This window comes from Balaenoptera physalus (genome assembly GCF_965194825.1).
Source record: "Balaenoptera physalus genome assembly, chromosome: 9".
Lineage (NCBI taxonomy): Eukaryota > Metazoa > Chordata > Mammalia > Artiodactyla > Balaenopteridae > Balaenoptera > Balaenoptera physalus.
In genome coordinates this window covers 93620644-93640170 of record NC_138888.1, presented here as the reverse complement: position 1 = coordinate 93640170, position 19527 = coordinate 93620644, and the positions used below count along the sequence as shown (strand labels likewise).

The following is a 19527-nucleotide window of genomic DNA, read 5'->3' as shown; positions in this document are numbered from 1 at the left end:
AGATGAATCCCTCTACCATAATCATATATATAGGGTTTACTATGTAGCCTGTAATGAGGAGAGTGTGGTATCGGCAGAGGGATAGACACATACATCAGTAGAATAAAGAATCCAGAAATAGACCCACAAAAATATGCCCAACTGATTTTTGACAAAGGTGCCAGATTCAGTGGAGGAGGAATAGCCTTTTCAACAAATGGTACTAGAGCAACTGGGCACTAAAAGGTGGGGAAAAAAAAATGAACCTCGACCTAAACCTCACAACTTATACAAAAATTAACTCAAGATGAATCATGGACTTTAAAATAAAACATAAAACCATACAGCTTTTGGATAAAAATATAGTAGAAAATCTTTGGAGCTACAGACAAAGGGTGTCAGGGATAGCAAAGAATTCTTAACTTGACACTAAAAAGTACAGTCCATGAAAGAAAAATCTGATAAACTGGACCACATCAAAAGTTAAAACCTTTCTTCTGAAAGACCCTGTGAAGAGGATGAAAAGACAAGCTACAAACTGGGAGAAAATATTTGCAAACCACGTATCTGACAAAGAACCTGTATTTAGTATATATATAAAGAACTATCAAAAATCAACAGTAAAAGCACAAACAATCCAATTAGAAATACAGGCAAAAAACAAACAAAATGAATAGGATCTTCTGATGGCAAATGAGCATATAAAAAGATGTTCAACATCATTAGCCATTAGGAATAATGCAAGTTAAAACCAAGATATAGTGCTAAAAACCTGTAAGAATGGCTAAAATTTTAAAAAGTGATAACACCAAATGCTGGCAAGGATGTGGAGAAAGTGGATCACTTATACATTGCTGGTAAAAATGTAAAATGGTACTGCTGCTCTACAAAAGAGAATGGCGGTTTCTTACAAAACATGTGCTTATCGTACAATCCATCAAGTATACTTTCACGCCTATATCCCAGAGAAATGAAAATTTATGTTCACACAAAAATCTGCACATGAATGGTCATAACAGCTTTATTAGGTAACAGCTAAAAACTGGAAACAATCCAAATGCCCTTCAACGGGATATACCATAACATTCTGTTGTATATCCATGCCATGGAATACTACTTGGGAATAAAAAAAGGAACAAGCTATTGATATATGCAACAACTTGGATGGAGCTCAAGGGAAAAAATGATATCTGCCAACCACAAGAGGTTAAATACTGTATGATTCCAGTATTTATATTACATTCTTAAAATGATGAAATTATAGAAATGGTGAACAGATCAGTGGATGCCACAGATCAGAGAGCTGGGGAAGGCAGGAAGGTAACTGTGCCTATAAGTTGGTAACACAAGTTCCCTGTGATGGAACTGTTCTGCATCTTGACCACGGTGATGGTAACACGAATCCACACATGTCACAAAATTGCATAGAACTAAATACACACACACACACACACACACACACAAACAAGTTCAGGTAAAACTGGTGAAATCTGAATAAGGTTGATGAGTTGTATCAATGTATTACTACCAATTTCCTAATTGCAATATTATATTCTAGTTATGCTATGTTACCACTGGGGAAACTGGATGAAGGGTATATGCGATCTCTCTACATAATGGTGTTAAAACTTCATGTCAACCTACAATTAACCGAAAATAAAAAGTTTTTTTAAATTTCTTAACTCCAGTAAGAAAAAAAAGAATTGAGGACACTATACAGTTAACAAGTATTTCAAGGACTTATCATCACAGATGACTGATTTTCATGCTCTCAAGTGGGTAACCACGTAATTCAACTCCCATCTACAACTCAGAATCCACAGACTTATTCCATTTTTCCTCTCTTCCTTCTTTCTCTTCCCTCCTCTACCACTCCATCAGCCCCCTTCATAACTGGCTATAAGAGAGAACTGCAGTACGTGTGTATTTGTGTGTGCGCGCGCGTGCGTACTGCAACTCCGTGTTCTCTCTAGTTTTATACAAACACGCACAGAGATGTGGGTTGTTTTCAACCATGCTTATTAATTAGCATTCTGTGCTCTTGGTTCCTAATTTTAAAATCCATTATGTGGCACATTTTATACTTCCCTTTAAAAATAATTAAAATGTCAGCTATTTGTTTATGACGATAGTTGCTTCCATCCCTACCCCCACCCCACTACATAAACAAATGGTCCTTAAAAAAAAGTTTTCATATGTTGCTCTGCAGTTTGCGTTGATCACTGGTGGAACCTATACAATAAGATATCTTCTGTGCGCTGAAACGGAAGTTAGTGATTGCTGATTTTGGAGAATAAGCTAGGCACTTTTTCTGGTCACTGATATACACTCTATTTAATAAGCCACTGTCTCTGGGCATGGCATTGGTAGATTGAGCCTGGCATATTATACAGACTAAGAAGTACTATTATCATACCATGTACTAAAAACATCTAATTAATACACTGCAGAAAGCTAGTTTATTTATAGTTCTGACTTGCCCTTGCTCAGAGAGCTCTCACAGCAGGCATTATTCTCACACTTTTTCCCTACCTTTGCTTTCCAAACTACTTTGTCAATTCTAAGTAATTCTGAGCCCTGACTCAGGGCTTCTGTTTTATACACACACACACACACACACACACACACACACCCATATATATATAGAGAGAGAGCACGACATTTCAGTGGATGTTTAATTCTGTGGATCTTAGTCACTTGGGGAAAATATACTATTTGATTTGAGATATATATGTATGTGTGTGTGTGTGTGTGTGTGTGTGTGTGTGTGTTTGTGTGTGTGTGTATCTCACAGATAGCATCTAATACAAGTTCTCCATATAACAATCATGGGGTAGTACGTTTTTCCTCTCTAATTATAAGAAAAAAATATTTTTATAAGACCTGCTGTATTCTCAGACTATTAACTCAACATCATTCCACCCACCTCTCACATCAGTTTTTATTTGGAGGAGTAGAGGCACACCCTGTCCCAAAATATATCTTTCATAAATGTTCAAAGAAATAAAAACAGAAAGTATTATTCATGTGGCATTTCTTACACAATGGCCCCAAAATGTCAGTTTTATACACTATAGCTCTTATAGTATCATTTTCAATTTTAGAGAAACAATCACATAATCAAATAGTGTATTTCCCCCAAATGGCTAAGATCCATGGAATTAAATATCCATTAACATGTGGCCCATTAATATATACAATCTTTTACATCTTGCTCTTAAAGATAAAATCTTAAGTTTTTCCTAATCTCTTACTCAGAAAGATAATACCAAAAAAATAGTTTTCATTTCCAAGCAATGCGGAACTGCAGTAGGCAGTCTTAAAAGAGGACATCAAACGCCCAATGAAGACTAACACAAAACAGCACACTTAGAAACTGTAGAAATTTTACCTTAATTCTTCTCTCGGTGTCATCTAATTTTAACTCTGCTGAAACGAGTTTCTTTGCTAAATCATCTCGTTCAGGTAGGTGTCTAGCTTCAGAGATCTTTTTCAGTTTCTGTAAGGAAAATTTTGTCCTAAATAGTTCACCTTCTGTATCGTTCACCCTTTTCTCAGTTGCCCGTTCTTTCTCTTGAGATTTTCTTAAGCGTTCTTTGAGTGCTGTAATCTCATTGTTATGACGAGCAATAAGTTGTGAGATTTCATTTTCTGTATCTTCAAACTTATTCAGGGCTTTCTCCTGCCTATACTGAAGCCTTTTCAAAGCCTTATTTTCTTTTAGCAGCTCAGCTAACTTGACCTGGAGTTCAGTTACTTCATTCTGCAATTCATTGATTTTTAGCAGTCTTGCAGAAAGAACCCGTTTTGTAACAAGATCAGTATCTTTCCGAAGTGGCTCCCTATTGAGGCTCTGGGAGCGAAATCCCACTCGGACTCCCCTTCTGTTTGGTGGACCCTTAGGGCTTGGTTTCCTAGGGACTAAAAAAGAAACAGTAATAATGTAAAGTGAAAGCCGTACCAGATGTAGTATTATTTACTCATCCTAACACAAGTGGATCCACAATGTTCTTTAGTTATTGTTTCCTTAAAAAATGATTTTACAAAATTTAATTAAATATCAGGTTTTACTTAGAGCTCTTAATATAATGGTTTTATTAAGAAAGGTTTGAAATCTTTTAAGAAAGTTCAAGAATTATATTCTGATCCAGCAAAATAATATCCCCAGAGTTTATAGGGGATTATTTTACCATTTTTAACTTTACAGATAAGATAGCCAGCCAGCATTCAAACATAGGCACCATCAGCACCAGCATGGTGCCTAATAAACACTGGACAAAATATTGTGATATCCAAGTCATTTGTGCCAAGATATTTGGGATCATTACTTAAAATGTGGAAATGTATGGGTTTTTTAAAATTAGTTAGAAATCTTTATTTGGGGAAAGAGGATGACAACATGACAGCAAGAAGATTTGGGACTCAGATTTACCACTTAATAAATCCTTGAGCAATTCAACTTAAACCTTTTCCAGGTCTATTTTCCCTACCCACAGAATGAGGATACCAACTCATTTGATGTTGTGAGGATTAACTGAAGTTTGCATGTCAAACAGAAAAGTTCTCCACAAACATTCTCTGTCAGTGACAAAAACTTAATCCCAGGTACCAGTGATTGGAAACAGAACACACTTGAGCAGTACAGATGTGATTCTAAATGCTTTCTCAGAGGCTTTCTTTTGTGTGATGTTCGAATCAAAAACATCTGGCATAATTTAAGAACAAGATAAAAAAACTCCACCCTAAAAAATACAAGCATGTGAAATCTTTAAAGTTAATTAATACACATTAATCACAATATTTCACAAAAATTTGGAATGTTATTATTTTTTTTACTAAAAGTTCATTGAACTTATTAAGCCTCAATATACAGAGCACCTGCCCTTTAAAAGAGGCATCTGGAAGTCTGCCACAGTTGAGAATAACGAACTTTAATCTCCAAGGTGACTGCATTTTTTCAAGAAGGAAATGCATTCCAGAGGGAAAAAAAAATGAAGAAAAACTAGAAAATCCAATGTTTCCCTACCCATTTTACCAGCCATGGACACCCTGATTTCATTATGTAAACAAGTAAAGGGTAAGAGTAATATTTACAATTTAACACTACAAAGTTTCATTAAAGAGGGGGAAGTTTTATAGAAGGTATTTTGAATGTGTAACTGATTTGGCATTCCAGCTCTATAAAGGCTTGAATATATGAAAGGAAGTGGTAATAAAAAGAAATGAGGGAAAACCTACTTGTAACTTTGAAACTATGCTATCCAATATAGTGGTCACTAGCCACATGTGCCTACTGAGAAACTTGAAATGTGGGTGGTCCAAACTGAGATATACCCCGTAAGTGTGAAATACATACCAGATTTCAAACACTTAGTTTAAAAAACAAAGGAATGCAGAATATTCCACACACTATGTTTTATATTAACTATATTTAGAAATGATAATATTTTGGATATGTTGGGTTAAATAAAATATATTACTAAAATTAATTCCACCTGCTTTTCTTTTTAAATGTGGCAGTAAAAAATTGCATGTGCGGCTTGCATTTGTGACTTGCATTATATTTCCATTGGAGAGATTGCTCCAGTTTTAAATTGGAGCACCCAGCATTTCAATTCTCTTTCTTTCCCAACATACTGAATTACCGGAGTTTTAGTATCTATATGCTATTACAGAATATGTACTCAGCTCTTGGAGTGACAGAAACTTTATACATAAAAATGACTGTACATAAGGATGAATGTTAATCATTCCAAATCTCTGATTTTTATGTATAAAATTATATTGTTCAGCAAACAAGACGTCATACAAATGGGAACTTAATTTGAAAAGTTAAAGCCTAGATATTATATGAATCAGGATAAAAATTTTCCACTAATATTTTATTCAACAATTTAGCCAGACAGAAAGGGCTTCCACAACCAACTTTTGACATCCTAAAAACCTGAACATTGATTTTTAGCATATTCTATTAGTACAGCTACAAAGTACACTTAACCAGAACTCAAAAATATTTCTCAGCGTTCATCTACCTCTTTCATTTTTAAAACTATCAAGATGAAATACAGGGCTAATAAGAGTCAGAACCAAGATGACTTATTGTTGTGTATATCATTCTTCATCTCCCCCTTGTTAAGTCACCACCAAAAAGAGGGTGGGCAAATAACTGTTTTCCTTCCGTCAGGTGTTAAAATTACGGTATGACTCATTTAAAAAACATGTAACAGGGACTTCCCTGGTGGCACACTGGTTAAGAATCTGCCTGCCAATGCGGGGGACATGGGTTTGAGCCCTGGCCCAGGAAGATCCCACATGCGGCGGAGCAACTAAGCCTGTGCGCCACAACTACTGAGCCGGTGCTCAAGGGCCCGCGAGCCACAACTACTGAGCCTGCATGCCACAACTACTGAAGCCCGCACGCCTAGAGCCCGTACTCCACAACAAGAGAAGCCACCACAATGAGAAGCCCACGCACCGCAACGAAGAGTAGCCCCTGCTCGCCACAACTAGAGAAAGCCCGTGCACAGCAATGAAGACCCAACGCAGCCAAAAGAAATAAATTAAAAAAAAAAAAAGTAACAAAGATAAATTCTGCATCTACCAAAAACTCAGTGTTTATATTACTGATAAAACAAGAAATAGAATAAGTATGTAATATGTAATACACAAAGATGTATAACCTAATTATTAAATTTTATTATCATATAACTTCCGATAGAGCACAAATTTTACTTTTAAAATAAAACATGCTGAAAATTTAAAAGGAGGAAGGAAGAATATGTTATCAAACATGAAATTCCACAAATTCAAGTGTTCAAGATGCTTTTTTAATCACATTTGTTCTTTCCTTAATTTAGTCTACATTGATGATTGTGACTTAAACCAAAAGGAATTAAGTTAGTGTTTAAGGAAAGTTATCAGTTTGGTTATGTTGTTTGATCTAAGGTAGACAAATTACCACAGATTTTAATTCAAAAGATAATGCAAAGCAGAAAACAGTACAAGTCAGATTGAAGACAATAACTGAAATTTTTCTGGGTGATATTAGAACTGTTTCTCATAGCTTTTTCTCAATTAGCTTCTTAAATAAGATAAGGCGTAAGAAGTTCTGACTCCTTAATTGGGTAGCCTCCTAAACTGCTTCTGGGTAATGAGTGAAAAATTAAAGTATTCTTGCCAGTAATTCCCGAGGTATGTAAATGATTTCTTGGGAATAAATAGTCATTTTCTAAGGTTCAACCCTAAGGTCTGTTTGTTCTTAATTATATAGCAAAAGTTTAATATCAGATCATGCTCTCAACCACAAAATCAAAACAAGAAAACTGCACTGAGACAGATTTGGAGGAAGAGACTAAGAAACCTGCAGCACTGTACTTGCAGGAAAAACAAACAAACAGAAGAAGAAAATGCACCCAAATTGTTAAAAGTATCAATATCCCTGGGAAGCTAGATCAGGGATCCATGAAAGGGCTGCTTTCAAAAGGAACATACATTCTTTGCAGATTTTAAAAAAGCAAATGTTACTTTTCAAAGTAAAAATCTGTAAAGGCAAATTTAATCAAACTCCTGATTAAAACTTTTCAATAGCTAACTATTCTCCTGTACAGAAACAGTCAGTATCTTAACACAAGATGCCAGGTGTTTCATTGCTTTGCCCCTGTTTTCCTTTTCATCTCCCAAACTTACCACTCCCTGCCTTGCAATCTTACCATTCTAAGCTACTGCTGTTATATTGTGCTGTATTTATTAACGTATATTATAAAACCTCATTTACCTTAGCTTACTTTTCTATGATATAGTCCTTACATATTTTGTTACTAAGTACATCAGGGTTTTCTTGACCAGGGATTTATTAAGATGAAGAAGCGATTTCTAGAACATTATCTAGTCAAATATATATTAATAACTAGTTCCAGACTAGTAACATTTTAATAAGAAAAATTATTCCTAATGATTTATGTTGTTTCCATTATAACACAGCTTAATAGAAAACAGACTGGTGGACCCAAGTCCCAAATTCCAATTCTAGGCTGAATTTGAACTTTTGTAGTAAGTAGGGAAAGTAATTTTACTCAATCTAGAAAAATGCCCCTTAACCACTTTATATCAATGCTTTTCACTACTTTTTGAAATTGAAGATAAAGGAAGGTCCACATGTTTTGTGATTTTTTTTTTTTTTTTTGGCCTTTACAGTACCTCACAAACTCCAAGATAATCATTTATTTAGGAACAAGAGAAAACAAAATGAGAAGCCTCAGTTATGGTTCTTTCTTTGGTATACCGTATGACTTTAAATATAACAAAGGATAATACACAGTACCATACGCAACATTTATAAAAATATATCCTATTCTAAATGTAAATCATCCCATTTCCATGCACATATCCATATACATATTAATAGAAGAGTTTCATTCATACATGTTTTCCTTAAGCATTCACAATGAATATTCTAGATCTACTGGACTTTTTTAAAGGATGCTTACTTACCTTGATGATGCACTTGGCAGTCTGAAATTTGTTTTTTAGGATTTTTTCCCTTAATACTTGCAGGTGAGGAGGGCTGGACCAGCGATGACCGGCCAGAAGACTGTGGTGTAGCTCCAAAATCAGATGAACAGTAAGAGTAACAGTGTCTGCCTGCCTTACTTTCTTTACCAGTATCTGGACTTCTTTCTCTTTCCCCCATGGCTTTGAAAAATGGCCTCTATTCACATAATTTCACAGATTCTTTTCTTCAGAAAAATCCATGGCAAGCCTGAAGAGCATTTTTTAGAGTGTTCAGATCCCGGGGATAATATTCATGTATGTGCAATTTGTTTTCTCTCTGTATCTGTAGTCCACAATTCACAGGAGGGACCAGAAAATACACTTTTCCCCCTACAATTAAGGAAGGGGGAAGGAAACTCATCATATTTCATGAAATAGATTTCTACAGTTAATTACAATGAAACATACTAAAAGCAAAATAATATACTGCTTATAATTTTTAAAAGAGGCTGTAATTTAATTCATCTATATTTTCACACAGTTATTTACAGTATTTGGAGAAAAGACAAACTGTCATAGCCTAGATAGAGAACATGTAAAGTACCTGACATATACTTGCTTCTGAATAAATGTTAACTGCATTTGACTCCCTTGAACCTTAAGATTTAAAATAAACATAAGTGCTGATTTTTAATAGGTGAATTATGATCAAATCACCAATTTCTTTTTCTTTTTTAAATTTTTTTTTGGGTGGGGTGTGGGGGGATGGTGGTAAAGGACAAGACTAACAAAACCAAAGAAAAATATCTAAAATTGCATAAAAATGTAAAACTGAAGTATGTAAAAAAATTAATCAAATTAAAGCACTTGATGAAAAAACATTTGCAACATGACAGAAAAATGGTTACCACCCTTAACAATAAATACCTCATATCATGCCATAAGAAAAATATGAAGTCAAAAGATAAATGGGCAAATACATGTTAAGACTCACAGCAAGCAATACAAACTATAGGCACATAATAACATTCAACCTCAGATACCATTTTTAAACCTATCAAATTATCACAGATTTCTCAACACTCAATGCTTCCAGAATGGCCGTCAAGAAAATACTGGGAAAAAAGTTGGCAAAATATATCAAAACTTTAATTATGCTTTTAACCTTTGATCTGATAATTCCATTCCCGGATACCAAGAAAATTACCCTAAAAATAGGGGGAAAGATTATGCACAAATGTTTAATGCAGTACAATTAAAAAAACAAAAAACAAAACCAAAAAAGGAAGCAACCTAATCTAACCACTGCAAAATAACTAACAAAATTAAGAAAAGTATTGAAAAAATCAATATAGCATAGCATCATGCAACTGTTAGAAATGTTTACAGAAAGTTTGTGTTAACAAGGAAGATGCTTATACTGTTACAGTAAAAAGAAAAATTCAAACTGGTGTATACAATATGATCTCAACTACACACAGTCATTGAAAAATACTGAAAACACTGAGTATTCTTTTTAACTGAACTCAGGAACTGAAAAAAAACTGCAAACCAAGGTATACATAATATACCAAAATAATGTCTGAAATTGGATTATTTTTATAATTATAATTGTTCTTAATATTTACAAGAAATGAAAAGCCCATTGATGAAATTAGTGTTAAAAGTATATACTAGTAATAAATGAAAATGACACATGCACAAGGCAGCACTACTACTATTCATGCAGCACTTCTGTAGTGGCAAAGCACTAAAACAATCAAAATGACCATCAATAGGGAACTGGCTGCATACACTGTAAACCTCCACACAATGAAGTACAGTACTATGAAGCTATTAAAGGAATGAGGATTACCTCTGTATATTCTCTGCAGTCTGAAGTGATCTCCAGAATATATTAAGAAAAGGAAGAGGGAGAAAAGCATGTATAGTACGCTACCATTTAACGAAGAAGGAGGGTTATAAATTTATATACACAACTTTTTATATTTTTAAAAAGTAGAAGAATAAATTAAATACTTAATGAAAAAACAATGGGTTCTCTAGAGCAGGGCTGTCCAACAGAACATTCAGCAAGAATGGAAATGTTCTAAAATCTGTTCAGTATGATAGCTACCCACATGTAGCTACTGAACACCTGCAATGTGGCAAGTGTGAATGAAGAACTAATTTTTAATTATGCTGAATTTTAATTCACTTAAATGTTAAAAGCCACATGCACTGGTGGTTAGCTGACTGGACAGTACAGCTGTAGAGGAAAGTGGGAAGCAGAGTTCAGGGACAGGGATACGAGTTAGACTTCTTTATCTATAACTTTTGTAGACTCAACTTTAGAAATAATAATTTTTAGAAATTAGATTTTTAAAAAGCATTTCCTATGAATCAAAAAAAAATGAAACAAATAAATGTAACTATATATACAGTTGGTGGCAAAACCACACAGATTAACCAGTTCTAATGACTTTAAAACACAATCCCTAGTGAGATACATCCTACTGACAAAAAAGGCACAAAATTTTTCTAAAAACTGCTTTCAATAATCACATTGTTGGCATTGTTATTCTCAGGCTACTACATGTGCACTGTGAGATAAAGCAAACAAGTAATTACATTGGTTCGGTTAGGTATTAGAATTTTCTAAAACAAACAAGTATAAGCCAATACGAGTTTTAAAATTCTGGAGCCCAAAATGTGAATTTGGAGTATCAGTATGAACTTATAATGGATTTTACATTTTTTTTAAAAAAAAAAAGTGTTTCCTAGCTCTGTCCACTGAAAAACCCTAGAAGCAAGAAACAAACTAATAGCAACAAACATTCCCAGCACTCAAATGTAGTGTCTAAATACCATTTCCCTTAAAAGAAACTAGTAGAACTCCTTGTAAAACGTCTTATTCCACATCTAAGAGAGGAAACATACAAGATGAACCTAAGAATCTAGAAATTTGGTCATGCTAGAGAGCAAGAGAGCTGTGAGGCACTCCTGATGGAGCATCAGAAGGGCTCGGGAGCGCACACCAAGAAGCTCCGACTAGCCAACAATGGGACAATTGCATTATCAATAAGAATTATATCAGCAAAGGACTAAGACACATCAAATATGTTTAAATTCATGAGGTCATATGTTATTTTAAAAAAACTAATTAGTCACCTCTGAAAGACACTAGGCAACCAACTCATTCATCTGAAATTGATACATAAAGAGAAAAAAATCAAACAGGTATCCTGCCTATACTGTTACGAGCTGTATCTTAAAATAACAAAACAGTACATAAGGGGAAGTATTGGGTCGGCCAAAAAGTTTGTTTCTTTACAGAACTATTCTAGCTAATAAATTAAAAAGGGAATATCAGAATGACAGAATTAGAATATTGCCACTTGGTAGCTACTAATGAAATAATGAAAGTAGACAGTGCTCACTAATGGCTGCTAACACTACAGAAAAGAAATAATCAGACACTGTGCGCCTTCCAGATAGGATACAAGGATACCTCTGAAGTAATCTGCTCCTCCTACAAGAAAAATAAAATCTGATTCTGGTCAAACTTCTAAACTGACATGACAATTTATAGAAAATACAGGGGCCAGAGATACAAGGAAGCAATTACCAAAATCCACACTGTGGCAAATCCTACAGGACAAACTGGCTTCTTTAACGCATAAATTGCAAGCAGGAAAAGAAGAGATGGCGAGAGGGTTTCTATATTTTTTTAAAGTCTTAAGGAAAACAAACAATTGCAATCTACGAGCCTTGTTTCAATCTTGATTCAAACAAATTATATAAAAGAAAATTGTAAGATAGTTGAGAAGATTTAAACACTGACTGGATATTTAATGACATTAAGGAATTGCTATTGCTTTAGGTGAGATCATGATATTGTGGTTACTTTTTTTAAAGAGTCCTTATATTTCAGAGATAGATGTTGAGATATTTATAGGTAAAATTAAATAATGTCTGGGGTTTGCTTCAAAATAATCCAGGGGGAAGGAGGTAAAAGTAGAGATTAAATAAGACTGGCCATGAGTTAATAAAACTATGTAAAAACTGTGGAGACTTGCAGCTTCACTATTCTACCTCTTCCTTCATATTGTTTCAAATTTTCCTTAACAAAAAAGATTTTTTAAAAATCAAGCAAACAAACTTAGAACTTTGTTTTACTTCCTGGTAGATTATTAGTGCCTGGCAATCTCAGTCTCTGTTACAACTAGCTATCTGATCTGAAATCAGCAACAAGTACTAATATTAAAAAATATATAAATCAGTCTGAATCTTTCACTTTGCAATCATGACAGAAAATGTTTACACATTTAAAAAACTGTCTAGGAAAAAAGGATGATGGATTAAAGCAATTAAGTGGCTCCATCACTTATTAGCTGTGCAAACCTGGAGAAGCCACCTAACTTCTCAATCTAAATCTAAATCTCAATTTTCTCATCTGTAAAGTGGAAACAATAATGGTAACTACCTTAAAGAATTGTTGTGACAATTAAATTGGATAATTCAATAACTATCACACAATAAGCACTTGGTAAATATCAATAATTATATATTACAATTCAAACATACAAGATGCTCAGTAAATTCTGATTAATACTCTTTGTCAAAGACTTTCAGTTTTAACAGTATAATTAAAAGTTGACTATATGATATGGATGAAGATTATTTCTGTTCATATGCACATAGCAGCAGTAGCTCCCTGTGACCTATCCCATGTTAAGTCAGGGGTCCCACCTAACTTTTTCTTGCAAAGGGTAAGAATCCACAAAAACATTACCTGCCATTCATCTCATATACACCAACACTAGCCCTCTCCCCAACCTCTGCCCCAAATATTGAAGTATAGTTGATTTATAATATTATGTTAGTTTCAGATGTACAGCACAGTGATTCAATTATGTGTGTGTATCTATCTATCTATCTATATATATACATTCCTTTTCAGATTCTTTTCCCTTATAGGTTATTACAAAAATTGAGTATGGTTTCCTGTGCTTTACAGTAGGTCCTTGTTGCTGATCTATTTTATATATAGTACTGTGCTTATACTATCCCTTGAATTAGCAATTTTAGACTATGAAAGATGAGGATTTAACTCACACCTCATTTTAAATGGCTGCAACATGCAACTACATGTTGGCTATGCAGAGTTTTTTTCTCTAGAATTCCTAATTGTCCTTTTTTCTTGAGAGGAAAAAAACATCTTTCTTATCACATCACTGATATCTATCAGTTTCTTGGTCATTCTATCTATAGCTTGAAATCCATTATTCTTCCTCTTAAAGACATTTTTCTTGGAGACCAGTAATTTCCTATTCTAATGTAAACCAATTACTTTCTACCCGCTGCACCACTGTCATTCTGGAATTACTTTTACTGTACTTCTGAGTTAATCTACCATTTCTAGTGGCCCATGTCATCGTCTTTATTAGTTTTCATTGTATTTTACTGCTCCATATCCTCAAGTAACTTCTTCAGAAACGGTTATCTGAGGTAAAAGTTCTGAGTCTTTGCATGCCTGAGAATGTCTTTATTTTGCCTCATACTTGATAGTTTTCATAGGTTCCAAATTCTAAGTCACTCTCTCTCAGAACTTTGGAGACACTACTCCACTGTCTTCTAAACCCTCAGAGCTGCTTATGAGATGTGACAGTCATCCTTTTACTCAACATATACTTTTCTTGAGCTCTCACTATGCAACAGTAATGAAAAAACAACAACGAAAAATCCCTGCCCTTATGGCGTTCACACTCTAGTTATGTTCATCTGATTCTCACTCTTTATAGGTAATCTTTTTTTTTTTTTTAACTCCCTAGGAACTTTTACGATTTTCCCTCTTGCTATACTGAAACGTCACAATGATGTACGTAGGTGTGGTTCTTTTTTTCACTGTGTTGCCCTTTTCTTCCCCTCTTCCTTTTAATCTGGAAACTTGTGTCTTTAAGCACGAGAAATGTTCTTAGGTTTCTTTTTTGATAATTGACTCTTCCTTTACTCTTTCTGAAACTTCTACTGGTTAAATAACAGACTTGCTCTCTTTGTCTTTTTGGACTATTTTCAAAGACATTTACTCAATTTATCTTCTAAATCATCCAGGATTTTTTTTTTTTTTAATTTGTGCAAACATCTTAATTTCCAAGAACTCTTTCTTGTTCTGATTTTTTGAAATAATTATTCTGTTCTTGCTTTAATGAGGCAATACATTCTCTTTTCCCTGAGAACACTAAATAGACATCTTGTTTGTTTTAAGGTCTCTTCTGATCCAGAAATTATCTTTGTTTCACGTAGTTACAGTTTTTCAGTTTGTTCATCTTAGGTTTTTTTATACGCTGCTGATTTTATTTCTTTGAAGATAATGTTTGGTCACCCACTGATATTTAGGAAAGAAGAAAAAGAAAGAATGAATGGAAACCATGTGCGTGTGAGCAGGGCCTCCTGACAGGCACACGTTGCCTTAGGGTCAACAGCAAAGAATCAGCCATTATGCTGGGGGCTCCCTAAAAGTTAGCGATGAGGAGGGATCATCTCCAAACACAGATGTCCACCATGGCAACTCTACTTCTTCTTTAGTGTCATCTTTGTTTTTATTTCCAGAAGAAATTACTTCTGTGTTTTTTGATGGGAAAGGGAGTGAGGGGTGAAGGGCAGAGAGGATTATACTGACGGTCGCTGTGCATGAGCTTGGGTGGGAAAGGAGGCACAACTATTCCATTTACAGTTTTTTAATTATTCTTCCTCCCCATTTTCAATTTTCCTTTCTGACTTTTTAAATCCCAAGATACTCTGAGACTCTGTTGGATATATCAGAATATTTCTTTGCTGCAGTTCCCTCTTGAATATACTGGGACATAGTTCTCTCTGTTCTAATCTGTTCCATCCATCATTTCTCTCATGTTTCAGACATGTGTTGTAATCTCTCGTCTACTGAGAGTATTCTATCATTCTTACAATGTTATAGGTTTATTCTTTTTTTCTTTAATATGATTTTAATGTTGTCTTCAAGTAGAAGAAGAGACAAATACATATGGTCAGATCTACATCTTTAACAGCAAATATAAGTCATCTTTAGGCTAACTATTTATAACAATTATTCTCGACCTTTCAAGACAACTTGATATAAGCAATCACTTTTCCAAAGTTCATGAAACTACTATTCAATTCATACACTTATTCAGTCAACAAAAATTACTGATGATATAGATGCCATTTTAGACAATGAGGAAACTAAGATGAGCAAAAATACACTATGAGTTCTTTTAGGGAAGCGTCTGGCTCTTCCATCAAAGAGAGACGATTAAGAAAAAACAGTCACAATAAATTATGTATGTATCCTTTATATATTCCCTGAAAATATTACATGCTAATTACATGAGAACACTTTAAAAGTGATAAATTCAAGAACAGCCCCCCAGGACATATATGTGGAGAAAACCATAATTCAAAAAGATACAGGCACCCCAATGTTCACTGCAGCACTATTTACAACAGCCAGGACATGGAAGCAACCTAAATGTCCATCAACAGAGCAATCGATAAAGAAGATGTGGTACATATATACAATGGAATATTACTCAGCCATAAAAAGAAGGAAATAATGCCATTTGCAGCAACATGGATGGACCTAGAGATTATCATACTAAGTGAAATAAGTCAGACAAAGACAAGTATCATATGATATCACTTATATGTGGAATCTAAAAAAAAAATGATACAAATGAACTTATTTACAAAACAGAAACAGACTCATAGGCTTCGAAAATAAACTTACGGTTACCAAAGGGGAAACGCTGTGTGGGGGAAGGATAAATTAGGAGTTTGGGATTAACACATACACACTACTATATATAAAACAGATAATCAACAAGGACCTAGTGTACAGCACAGGGAACTCTACTCAATATTCTGTAATAACCTATGTGGGAAAAGAACCTGAAAAAGAATGGATATATGTATGACTGAATCACTTTGCTGTACACCTGAAACTAACACTACATTGTAAATCAACTATACTCCAATGTAAGATAAAAAATTAAATTTAAAAAAAAGAAGAATAGCCCCAGGAACGCTAGAGAATATTTTGTTACCTTTGCCAAACTTCTCATTACTTAGGATCTATGCTGAAATAAGGTAGGTATTTCTAAATTATCCCATATTATGTTACAAACGTTCATGACAACAAACAAGCATTCCTTAGAAAATGAAGCAACCCAAATATCTAAGCCTTCCTAGAAAATGGAAATTTAGACACTTGTGAAAATTTTCTTTTATAAAATTAGTCCTTAGTCCTTGTAAGAACACTGTTGCCTGGCTGTCAGTGGCTGCCAGAAAAACAGTTCAAACAAGCAAACAGGAAAACAAAAGTTAAAAAGTTAAAGAAAAAAGAAAATGCATGAAATATTAGACCAAAATATGAAAGGAAGAAATGGATAAAGATGAGGTAAGACAACTATTAGAATAATAACTAATAATTTTTTATGAAGTACAAACAAAAACAAATGAACTACTATAGTTTAATAAAATTACATAACAATTTAGCACTGGAAGGAACCCTCGGAAATCACTCCTTTCTTTGCATAGATTAAGGAAACTAAGACCCAGAAAAACAAAGTGACTTACCCAAGATCACAATTTATCTAAGGTCACAGACCTAAGTTAGTAAAACTGGAAATGGACTACACATTTTCTGACTCTTGGTTCAGGGACCTATTCAATATTTCAACACCAACCATCGATGAGAACTACCTCATCTTTAAAGCCACCTCCACGTGCATCTATTCCATAGTGTGGCGCTCCCCTTACTAAAACTGAAGCAGCATTTCTGCTCCTTTTTAGAGCTAAACTGTTCACCTGTCTTCTTTCCCACTCCTCTCCATCTCAAGGACTGTGCTCCTGCAATTCTGCCCTCTCTACAGGATCATTCCGATCAACAAAGAGGTTCTAGTAAAGCTGTTGCTTGACTCCATGTCCTACTGCATCTACAACCCAATTTCTGCACTCCAATTTTCCAGTAAAAGTTTTCGAAGAGTAATTTATAATCTAGAATGTCATCTCTACTTCCTTTCCAACAATGTTTTTCTGAATCCACACTAGTCAGGTTTTCATCCTGACTGTTCCACTGAAATAGCTTTTATCAAAAGAGACAATGACATTCAACCTGGTGAAATCCAAGAACCAATTTTCTGTCCTCTTCATCCCTGACCCCACAGCAGCATTGGACAAGACTGACCAGTCCCTCCTGACTACAACACTCTCTTTTTTTACTTAACTTCCATAGCCACCTGCCTTTCTGGTTTTCTCATTACCTCATTGGCTGTCTCTTCCCAGTCTTCTTTGTTGAATCTGCCTCCTCTTCCTGACCTCTAAAGGTTGGAGTACACAAGGCACCGCATAGTTGGCCCTCTTTTCTTTTATCTATACTCTCTCCTTAGGTGATCTCACCTAGACTTCATTTACCCTGCCTTTCGGATTCATATATTCATCTTCCTATTTGACAACTCCAGCTGGGTATCTAAACATCATTTCAACCTTACATGCCAGTACAAAATCATGATCTATCCCCTTTCTACTCCTACCCACTCTCTCCTATTTTTCTGATCACATTAAATGGCATTTCCATCTACTAAATTATCCATTTCACAAATCTAAGGATCATCCCGGATTCCTTCTTACTCTCACATCCCACAACCAAACCATCTGTAAAACCAGGCTGTTTTATCTCCAAAATATATTCCAAATTTGATGATTTCTTACCATCCCCACTGCTACTGCCCTGGTCCAAGCCACCATCTTTTCTCACTTGAACTTCTACAACAGCCTCCTAACTGATATCCTGCTTTCATTTTTGTTGCCCCAGTTAGAGAAAGCTGTTGAAACTTGACACAGAGATCAGACAGCATTACTCTCCTGCTTAATACCCAATTTGTTACTAATTGATATTTGTAGTTTGTCCGAGGCCACAAAGTGAATGAGAGGGGTTTAAACTCAGGTGAAAATCAATGAGAGGGGTTTAAGCTCAGGTGGAAGTCAGTGAGAGGGGGGGGTTAAGCTCAGGTGGAAGTCAATGAGGGAGTTAAGCTCAGGTGGAAGTCAGTGAGAGGGGATTAAGCTCAGGTGGAAGTCAATGAGGGAGTCAGGCTCAGGTGGAAGTCAGTGAGAGGGGATTAAGCTCAGGTGAACTGGACCCGCGCTCTTCACCACTGTTAAACACTGCCCCGTGGTCCTGCCGACTTAAAACACCAAGTATCTGAGCACCCACTCCGATTCACCGATGCCAAAGCGGCACTTTTTTTTTTTTTTGCCAACTCTCCCCTCCTCTCATCCCATCTCTGAAGGATGTGTAAAAATTTCACAGCCTGCACCAAAGAGCCTTTCCACTCTAATCACAGTCTTAACTTCCTATTAATTCCATGGCTACCAAGAGCCTCACAGCCTCCTTCCCCTTCTTGCCCCGTCCCTCCTTTCCCATCTTCAGTGTCTACAGGCCTCTAGGGCTTTCTAATAACTCCGAACCCCTTCTCTAGATCCTCCTGCAAGGCGCTCCCTTCCTTCTCTTCCTGATCCCCCAAAGCAACCCCTCCCGAACTCGTTCTCATCCTAACTTCCCAATCCCCCAACTTTCGGTCAACCTCCCCTCCTCCCAACCCTCTCCCAGCCGCCGGGCTCCAGATTTGTTTTCCCAGGACTTTTCTTCTCCCCGCGTCCCCCAATCCTCCTCCATCCCTAATCCTTTAACAGCTCCACTCGCACGCCCCCATCTGCTCGCCGGTCCCGCACAGCCCGGCCTCACCTCACACCCTTAAGTCCCCCCTACCTCCACGCCCACCCCAAAGCCCACCTCCAAACCGCTCCCGCCCCTCCTCAACGCCGACGCGGCGCTCGCCTCCTTACCTTCTGTCCGCGGGGCCTCTGCGTCTGGCCGCCAAAGAGGGGGTGCCAGACTCGGCTGCGGGGTGGGAGCTCAGGGGGCCGGAGTGCGGGAAGTTTGAAGACAGGGCTAAAATAGGGGCGGGGACGTCAGCTCCCGGGTTGCAGCTGCGCGGCGACCTCGGCTCCAGGGTAACG

At 35.9% G+C, this 19527-nt stretch overlaps 1 protein-coding gene across 2 annotated transcripts in view; it reads right to left on the bottom strand.

The window, feature by feature from the left end:
- The window catches only part of LCA5 (lebercilin LCA5), a 62292-nt gene extending 42781 nt beyond the window's left edge, over positions 1 to 19511 (bottom strand). Inside the window, exons 1-3 of one of the 2 annotated variants that reach the window (XM_082474200.1) lie at positions 19354 to 19511; positions 8470 to 8859; positions 3371 to 3900 (exon numbers count right to left, since the gene is read on the bottom strand). In XM_082474200.1, the coding sequence (XP_082330326.1) occupies positions 3371 to 3900; positions 8470 to 8668 (729 nt within the window). In that variant the 5' untranslated portion in view covers positions 8669 to 8859; positions 19354 to 19511. Of the gene's footprint in view, positions 1 to 3370; positions 3901 to 8469; positions 8860 to 10324; positions 13297 to 19353 lie in introns of those variants that run through there. The other variant, XM_082474201.1, reaches the window with a different exon arrangement.
- Between the last annotated feature and the right edge of the window lie 16 nt (positions 19512 to 19527).